This window comes from Salvia hispanica, chromosome 4 (genome assembly GCF_029641045.1).
Source record: "Salvia hispanica isolate PSC_SH4W2 chromosome 4, Shi_PSC_v1, whole genome shotgun sequence".
Lineage (NCBI taxonomy): Eukaryota > Viridiplantae > Streptophyta > Magnoliopsida > Lamiales > Lamiaceae > Salvia > Salvia hispanica.
In genome coordinates, this window is record NC_142695.1 from 11,414,359 (window position 1) to 11,424,287 (window position 9,929).

The 9,929-nt window shown below is 35.3% G+C and overlaps 1 protein-coding gene across 4 annotated transcripts; it reads right to left on the bottom strand.

Annotated features, from left to right (window-relative positions):
• Nucleotides 1–15: 15 nt before the first annotated feature.
• Nucleotides 16–3,997, bottom strand: LOC125195863 (VIN3-like protein 2). 4 transcript variants are annotated; one of them, XM_089057259.1, is made up of 5 exons: nt 3,980–3,997; nt 3,534–3,607; nt 1,883–2,533; nt 1,407–1,711; nt 16–1,324 (listed from the first exon to the last, which is right to left on the bottom strand). In XM_089057259.1, exons 3-5 carry the CDS (start codon nt 2,521–2,523, stop codon nt 159–161), a joined length of 2,112 nt encoding a protein of 703 aa, XP_088913385.1. In that variant the 5' UTR covers nt 2,524–2,533; nt 3,534–3,607; nt 3,980–3,997; the 3' UTR covers nt 16–158. The 4 variants fall into 4 exon arrangements, with proteins under 4 accessions (XP_088913385.1, XP_047950086.1, XP_088913384.1 ...); XM_048094129.2 differs by lacking the exon at nt 3,980–3,997 and adding an exon at nt 3,731–3,923; XM_089057258.1 differs by lacking the exon at nt 3,980–3,997 and having other exon boundaries at nt 3,534–3,923.
• Between the last annotated feature and the right edge of the window lie 5,932 nt (nt 3,998–9,929).

A 9,929-nucleotide genomic window follows, 5' to 3' on the forward strand; every position in this document is an offset into this window, starting at 1 on the left:
ATATGAACAAAATCCTAACTGTCAACATATTTTCTTCATAAATGATTAAGAAGCTATTTCAATTGATCAATCAATCACATTTCAAATTCAAAGAATGAAGCAGGCAAATCTCTTGAAGATCTGCACGAATTCAATCCTATAATAAAACAATAAACCTCTTAGTGCCAGAGCTTCAAACAAAACCCTGAACGCACCGTCGAGCATCGCTTGTTTGATATAACGTCCGCGAAGCTGTCGACAAGCTGACCTGCAAGTGACGCCGGCTCTTCAATGAACATATCAATAAATACTTTCACAACCCGTACCTCTTGAGGAGTGGCCCTCAAGCTGTACCACGTCAAGAATTTCTGCCTAAACGTAGTGTCAATGTGACCATCGCATTCCAACCACCGAACCACCTTCACGTAGTACTCAAAATCCTTGTCCCCGATGCCAGGGCATTCCTCATCGTGCCTCTCTCCACTCCTCTTCTTTGATGAGCTGCCTGCTTGAGGCTCCTCGTCTCTCTTGGACACAATGTCGATACCCTTCCCGTTGGTTTTGCACCTCTTCTTCCTTCCACCTCCGTCCTTCATGTTGTCCATCTTGCAGGGAGTGACCTGCAAGCTGTCGACGTAGGGGACACACTCCAAGCCTGTCCGGGGAGTGTTGGATCCATCGTCGGTGCTCGTTTCCTCAACCATCTGACTGGTTGACGACTCCTTCTCTTTATTTCTGAAATTCACCGCATTATGTTCTTCATCCGACAAAGAGATAATATCTCCATTGCCCTCTTTCAGGCATGGATCCAAGAACTCGTTGTCGTTATCCTTACCAAACAATTTTGAAGCAGCAAGCTTATCAGCATTACTGGTAAAACGAAGATAATTATCTCTTCTGTTGCTATCCTCATTTCTGCAGGGCAAGACTGCGTTGTTCTCGTCCTCGACTGAGGAAGGATTTGAGAGACTGCTGCAGTTGGTGGCCGGACTTTGACTTCTTTCTTCTTCTAAACTCTTGGAATTCAAATTCTGCATCTCATCTTCGGAGCTCTCTGTTCTGAATTGAAACTCAAGGGATCCAATTTCTCTTTCTTTCTCGAGCACAGCAACCTTGAGGAAATACTCTGTAGCCGGGATTAGATTGGAAAGCAACAGCTTTGTATCAGGTGTGAACAGCCTGCAGGTAGGCTCCGATGGATAGTCCTTATCTTCTGCTTTCCGATGCCACAGCATATAACCAACTACGTTTCCCAAGCTGGAATCATCAGAATTCAGTATCAATGCAACAGACGACGAGCGTGTTTCTTGAAACTGCAACAAGTTCCCAGCAAGTGCATTGCAATCTAGGCGATTCAGAACACATTAATAAGGCCAACAGAAATGTCAGTTAGAGTAATTTAAAACGAGCATAGAGAGAGAGCGTACTAGAAGGTGTAACAAATGCTCTTTCGGAAAGCATTATATCGAGAGACTCCACAGCTGAGGCACAAAGTTTTTGAATTTCTAGGCCCGAAGAGAGCCTGTTAACAATACCTCTAGCCTTCTTTACAGGTAAACCCGTGAGAGGGCCAACGTCTTCTTCAAGCTTAGATACTGCCTCATCTACGTATGCACAAAGATTATGGTAAAGCTTGGTACCAGCAAGAATCTTTTGGCACAACGATAGCCTATAGCATAGTATATCGACCCGCCTGGTGTCCCTTGCGACAACCAGTTGCTTCCTCCATGAGCTGTATAATTCAACAGAAAATTCGAGCTAATTACCATGAATATCCATAAAAAATTAAGTACCTCGAGAGAACATCATGAACAAGTCGGTATTTCGCATAATGTAGGCTTAGTTTATCAGTTTCAGATATGAAGTGTATGAAATTAAATCGATGAGCAAAATCAGGCAGTACCTTAGTAAATCATTCACTTTTCCACAAGACACACAAGAGAAACTCCCATCAAGCCCTTTATCCTGCCCATGTTTTGAAATGCTGGAATTTTCATTACGTAAGGCACACTCGAGGTGGCACGACATGCCACATGACATACCAAGAAAGGGAGGGTCCGAACTGCAATTCAGCCAAAGGCTAGGGTCCTTATTATCATCATATTGTCGACAAATGCAGCACGAGCACCTTTTGCAGAATACATCCTCACAATTCATTTTAGCCTTGCAAGCCGAGTTTTTGCAATACACTGTATTACCTTGCTCAGCATCTGGCACGCTAGTAACAGCAGCACCTGCTGTGATAGGCAGACGGTTTGGGTGATCAGATTTCCTTAGCCTTTTTGGAGTCCTCTCACCGTTTTCTGAGGTAGGATGTGATTCTGAAACGCTTGCAGCCCCACGTTCCATAACTTTCTTGTCATACACAATCTTTAGAAGATTTTCTATTATTTTCGACTTGGTTAAGCCGGTGTACTTCCTTTCCTTTCCCAGCTCGGCACAGAGGACCTGCAATATCTCCTGATGACTCCAGCTGTGCAGCACTTCTGTGGCACCATCTGACCACTCGGACACTTCATACACAAGTTCCCTCTTTTGTTCCATACTCAACTTACTGCATTTTGATGGATCAAACACCAACTCTGAGTTCAAAACAAGGTCATCAAGATTGAGCTGAACGGGGTATAAGTACTACACCAATAAAAACGTGGGACATGGAATGACAAAGAAGAGATAGGAGTACTCAGTAGAGTAGAAAAAAAACCACGTTGAAGCAAAGGACAAATTTCAATTTTAGGTTCCTCAACCTCTCACAATCGCGACAACTTCATTGTTGACAAAGATAAGGTCTTGGCACATGGCGATTAATGAAAATAAACTGGCGATATCATGCACATAAAGATTGCATAGTTAAACTACACAATCAGTACGAGTAACTCATACAAAAAATTGAAACTGCAAACGTGTAACACAGGATCGAGGCCTGAAAGGCATTGAAGACAACTGATAGAAGATGAACATGGAACACCCCAAGAACAACACATAATAATTAGATCAACCAAAGATCAAGATACAGATTTGCCATCTATTTTGCAAAGTTCTATCTTTTCTGAGAGATTCAAAACTAGATAGCCACTGCAAATGTTCAATGATATAAGCACTAAAATCACCATGGAACTTGTCAAAGCACAGTAGCTAAATGACCACACAACCATCTTTGAAAATTTAGATGATAAATAGAAATCAAAATACAAGAAAAAGTAAACACAACCGACAGAATCCACCATCGCCTCTTTTTCTTCATAATTTGGAAAGCACATAAACAGACATATTTTACAGAATCGTAAAAAGGGAAACAGAACAGGAAAAGTAATAGCAATGGAGTCTGTGCGTGAGTGTGTGAGTATGCGTGCATTCAATTTCATCGAAACCCAAAAATAAAATTAAATGAAGATCAATCAAGAAATCGCAGCATCAAACAGATCGAATACGAACCCAACATCCCATCGATCACAAAATATTGTTAGAAAAGAAAAGATTTAATCTTTATGCATAGCAAAGAAAATAAAAACAAAGCGATCGTAAAGACAAAAGGGTAAAGGCAGAATCTTTACCGTCCAAGGACGAACCATCCATAGCTAGTGTTTGGTTGTAATAACAAATAAGTATGCCCACATTATTCCTTTACCTGAAAGACAAAGCTTTCATCTCCAAACACACACAATCATAACCCAAAAATAAAAAACTTCCCTTTTTGTATTTTAGAGCCTAAACAAACACATATAGAGAGAGAGTGTGTGTGTGCAAGTACCAAGAATATGAGGAGAATCCATGATTAATGGGTCTAAACATGTGCTATATTCGCAAACCGAAGAACAATTTTATATCTAAATAAAATAGAGAGAGAGAGAGAGGTGGGAGGGGGGAAGAGGAGGGATGGGCAGTTGAAGAAGAGATGAGGAAAAGTATAGAGAGTAAAAACGAATAATGTATGAGAGGGTGTGTGGTTGTAGTAGACGAAAATAAAGCGGCTGAATATAGAAGCCCTTTGCTTTTTTACCTTTTCTCGTCGCCCAGCTATCCACTGTTGCATCTTCTTGATGATTTTTTGGATTTCGCTATTCCAATGTTTTTGGATTTCGCTATTTTCCTCTGATAATTTTTCTCTCTTTATACTCCCATTGCTTCAAATACATGTTCATATTTGACTAGAGAATTTTAAAAAGAGTGAACTATAGATGGTATCTGATCTTTCACTTTCACACGTAAATGATACTTAACTTTTAGTTTATATCGTTTCTGGTACCTATAAATCACATTTTTAAACTAAGGGAGTAATGTGATCAAATAAGATGGACTAAGGACATAAAATGTGATCTTTATTAATGGACTAAGGGAGTAATAAAATTATGACCTCTCTTCGAGCCTTTAAAAGAGTTTGTATCTATCGTCTCGTTGACACTTCCAACTTCCCATAACCCCAGCTACCTAGTTGGATTGGTAATTTGGTATTATATGCAATTACATAATGATTATCATGAATAATAAGATTGAATCGAACGATTATTTTCACTCTTATACAATTTTTTTTAATAAAAAAAGGATAAAATAATTGTGTGCTGAACAAATGATATATAAAACATTTTGAAAGTATACGGCGCTTGCGAAGAATTCTTAAGTTTAGTAATTAGTGTTGTTGGCATGTGACCAAACAAAGTAATGACTTAGTGTAGATTATTGAAATATAGTACTAGTACCCAGTTAGTTGTCACAAATCCACAATAGACTTATTGGGCCATGATCGAGATAACAAACACATTCGACTATGGTTCGAACTTCGATTGAATATGTCGAATAGAGATGATTATTTCTAACCAATTTTAGAAAGCGAGATAACACTTGTTGCCGGCATCCTATACTAACCCATCTCTCTCTTTCCCAATTCCGTTTATTCACCGGAAAAAAAAACCCCAAATATACCGCCTCCCGTTTCACCCTAGTCCCTGAATTGCTCTCTAGCTTTTTTAGGGGGTTTGGCTGAAAAAAGAGGGGAACACGAAAAAGGTATAATCTTTCATTCAGTTGGAAATGGGTGGTTGATTAATGCAACCAGTGGCGGATCTAGGATTCGGAAATGGAGGGGGCGGAATATATAGTACTAGCTTGATTTAGTGCGAAAATGACTATTTTTTTAGATCTTTGGGGCGACAACCAAGCAAACGGAGTGGGCAAACATGACAATTTTACGTTTGGATAAGGGGAAATTAGTCGCACAGAGGGGGTGAGACCCCTCCCGCCCCCAAGATCCACCACTGGCTACAATGTTCCCAAAGTTACACTTGTAAAATTGCCGCATCTGTCGCTGTCGATTTCGAGGAGTGTATGAGAGACAAGATCATAAATGAGTTAACAGGATTAGCGGGGCCATAAAGAATATATTTATTAGCAAATAATCAACCCAATCCAATCAATCACCCACTTTTTTTAATAATTTAATTAATTTCTATATCATCGTCATCAATACCTACCTCATAAATATCCATTCAATCTGACCATATCTTTTTTATGTTTTATCAATGACTACCCAATCACATCATTTTACATTTTTTTTATATTATATTTTGATAATAATATTTTTTTTAAAAATATTTTATTACTGCAAAAATTATAAAAGCACGATAAAAGAAAAAGTAAAATTTTTAAAAATTAACAAACAAAAATTATACTCCCTTAGTCTATGAAAATAGCGTCATTTTGTCACTTTGAGATGTTCACAAAAAATAGTCTCATTTAAAAAGGGATATTGATACCTAATATCATGGAACTTTAAAAAAATTGAGTTTTTCCCACGAACTTTGAAATTGACAAATAATATCACGAACTTTACCCCGAGTTTGTTATTTCTCACCAATGAAAAAATTCCGGAAAATAATATCATGATACGGATTTTTTTCATAATTTCTCGACAACAACTTCGGGAGTTTCAAGATTTTCAATATTTGAGAATAGTTTTTTTTAAGCACACCCTCCAAATTTGTTCTTCAATCTATTAATATAGCTGAAATTTTTTCACTGGTGGGAAATAACAAACTCGGGGTAAAGTTTGTGATATTATTTGCCAATTTCAATGTTCGTGGGAAAAAATCATCCTTTTGAAAGTTCTATGATATTAGGTGCCAATATCCTTTTAAAAAGTAGAAACATTTTCCCATTCTTTACCCACTTTCTCTTCTCTCTCTCTCTCTTACTTTTTTTCTTTCCCTTTCCTACTTTATCTGCCTTTTTTTCCTCGTCTTTCTTACTTTACTAATTTCTCATTAAAATTCATGACGTTATAAATGAGATTATTTTTTTGGACAAATAGGTATTAAAGAAGAAGGTTTATATATGGAAAAAAGAAGAGAATTTTATTATGTGCAAACTATAGCAAATGTAGTCTCTATTGTAGAAATTGAAAAATTATGAATTTTAATATAATTTTTAAAAGTTTTAATACTCTATAAGATATTTAAATTTTAAAAAATTATCATTGATCAATAAAATAAAAAAAGGAGGAAGACAATGAGGTCGTTGGTTGCCGCCAAAGACCGCTGTTGAAGTGAGAGACATACCACTTATCCAATTTATATATATATATATATATATAGAGATATATATATATATATATTATATATATTTTTATAAATTATAAAATGTGACATAACACCAAACTAGGTTGCCAATAAATATGGTCAAATAAAAGATCCCAATAGCTCAAGTTCAAGTACGAGCTCGATTTATGAAGAGAAAGTTGGAGCCTTGGAGGAGTTTACAAAATTAATTTAAAAACCAATATTCTTGACTTATAAACTCAGCCTCGTTTGATGAAGATACTAGGCCTGTTTATTCAACCGGTTTTGATTCTAACTAGACCGGTTGACTGGTTAACTGGTTATAATTTTTCATAAATTTTAGAATCGGAATTGGTCGATTCCGATTTGGCAATTTTTTTTATAAAAAAAAAGAGAGTTCTAAAATTTAGCAATTTAAAAAAAAATCCATTTTTCCTTTTTAGGGCTTAACAAATATTCATTGAAATTTCCAATACTAATTGATTTTCTTATGACTTTTTGATTTATAACGGAACAGTTAATACATTATTCACAAACATGTTAAAAGCGTATGTTTTTGAATTGTTATATTGAATTTGTATAAGTTCTTTTTGACACTAAAAATAAACTTATGATGTCCTACTCATAGTAGTTATTTTATCAAGAATGGATTGGGGAAATAATTGTAGATTCAAAGTATCACGGTTTAAACATTTTAAATACTTCAGAATACAGAGCTCGCAAATTTAACACTGTTTAAATCTAAAAATCACTCAATGTTTCAAATTATTTTACTTCAATTCAATATTAATTCAATTAAGTTAGATTTATTGGTATATTAAATTATAAAATAAAATAAAACTGAATTATAATCCAGTTCCCGGTTAGGAACCGGTTGGTTCTGGTTAGAACCGGAACCGATTTTATTTAAAAAGTTGGAACCGATACTGGATCTGAAACCGTTTTTCGGTTTCGATTTCCTCAATTAACCGGCCGGTTCCGGTTCTGATTCCGGTTAACCGAGAATCAGAGTACCGTTTAAGCACCCCTAGAAGATATACTTGTCATAATCCCAAAATTCTTCAGAGCTCAGAGGTTAGCAATGGCTGTGCAAATTAGGTTTGTGATTCCTGTGTGAACGACTCCACTAGTGAGGTTGAGCTCCAACTAGTCCTTTCCATTAAAGGAGCTCCAACCAGTGATGAAGCCATAAATTTTATATTGGGGGCCGGAGTTTTAGGTAATTTTTAGTGCCAGTATAGCCGAAAATTGTTGCAGCATGGGCAATGGAGAGTAGCAAGATATATAGAGGAATAGAAGAGAGACAATAAATTAGTGAATGAATACTAGAAATTATATATAGATATATTAGTCATTGTTAGAAAATAAGGTGCAAGTAAATTAGAAAATAAGACTAAAAATCGGATATTATACAAATAAACAACAGTCCGAGTAAAACTCTTGGACACAAGAGTGCAAGAAAACAAAACAAAGACTCATTCATGTCTAAATCTCAAATGCAATTTCATATAGAAATCGGAATCAAAAGGGTCTAATAAATTACAAAGATAGCTTAAACTATAGATGATCTCAAAAATTAGGTATTAAACTGTGAATAACCTAAAGGACTCAGTGACATTACAATCATATATTAAATTGGTTTTTTACAATATTTCATTAAAGAGAAGGATACAATGTAGTACATGTTTTATTAAGTTCCTATAATAAATACTTAAATCACTATTAATACATTTTATTTGACATGTTCTTATTTATCTAGTTAGGTAAATTATTTTTTCATAATTAATTTATTAATTACTTTTCTAATTACTATAACATCTGCGAGGAGGATTCAAACTTGTGTCACTATGCATAATATCTTGGGGCCAAACGATCTTCGCTACTCAAAGACTTTGTAAATATGTAGCACATATTCCCTCCGTCCCATAACAGATGACACACTTGGGGATTGACACGTGATTTTGGGTGATGTTGTTTTTATGTGTTTGGTGGAGAGAGAAAATAATATATTTATATTAATGTGAGAGAGAGTTTTTTAAAAAAAGGGAAATATGACATCTTTTGTGGGACAAATTAAAAAAAAAGTGTAATATCTATTATGGGATGGAGGGAGTATATTGTAGTAATAAGTACATATGCTGGGGGTGGGACAGTTGCCCTATCAGGCCCCATAGTGGCTTCGTTAATGGCTCTAACACCATCGTTGTAACCAACCGGCTCCCAGACTGACGAGTATTCCACAAACCAATACAATTTCTTTCTAGCGTGCTTTATCCTCACTCACACGCTCCCTGAGTAGCTTCCCAAGGGTCACCTTTCTCACAATTTTCTCATGCCAAGTATGCTTAACCTTAGATTTCTTATAAGAATAACATTATAAAAGAAGATGCATCGTGTTTGTATGGGTAGCAACTATTCAAACCATACCAATGTATCACAATATTTTCAAGCCACAATGTATGTACCCACACCACCAATAAAATATGCAAAAATTGTCTGTTTTATTATCTCTTTTTCCTATGTGTATGGTGGGGTTGAGGGTGTGTTGGTTATTGATGGGATAGGCTTCATAGTCATGACAGGAGGTCCAGAAATCATTGGCATTAGTTGTACGCATTATTAAAGGACTATGAAATAGTATTGGATACGACCTATGGGCCCTGCATCTCACTATTTATTTTCATATTTTTACCTAAACAATGTCTTGCATTTATAAGTGCTAATTTCCCATTTTCACGAATGGTCTAGTTTGAACAAGTTATAAAGTCTCCATTCGTTTATTTCTTTCGACTGGTTGAAAAATCACACATGATCTACACTTCGTATATCAATTTGTTACACAATTTTATAGTGAGATGTATTATCATATTTTTAATTACTACAGATCCAACAAATAAAAATTACAATTACTAGTGTTTGCTTATGTTATTTCTTGGTATATACAATTAAAAATGTGATCATTTTAGTAGGGTGTTTGAAGCACTAAATTAATTAGTAAAACTTAAAAATGACATTTTGTCCTTGCAAAAAATTATACATTATCTCATTTATATTTTAAAATGAAAATAATTAAATTAATTAACATTACTTATTTTAATAAATTATGAATGATATTTTAATTATCTAAACAATTATATATAGATTAAGGTTTCCACCCAACTAGGGATGGAAAAATACTTAAAATATGCGTATACCGCACTTATCGTATCGAAAAACATACTCCCTCCGCCCAATGTTACTCGCACTTTTAAAGTGTAACTAAATTAGTATTTTAAGTGTAAGATAACACATAATTAAGTTTAATATATTAATTAATACCCTAATTCTTACTTAAAATAGAAATAGTGTAAGTAGTTTGAGACGAGCCAAAAAAGAAGAGTGCGAGTAATATAGGACACA

Coding starts and splice junctions, on each gene's coding strand:
- LOC125195863 (XM_048094126.2), bottom strand. CDS start 3,555: ATGGATGGTTCGTCCTTGGACG. Junction 2,562..3,533: donor GGATGGTTCGTCCTTGGACG/GTAAAGATTCTG, acceptor TTTTGAACTCAG/AGTTGGTGTTTGATCCATCA. Junction 1,325..1,406: donor AGCATTTGTTACACCTTCTA/GTACGCTCTCTC, acceptor TGAATCGCCTAG/ATTGCAATGCACTTGCTGGG.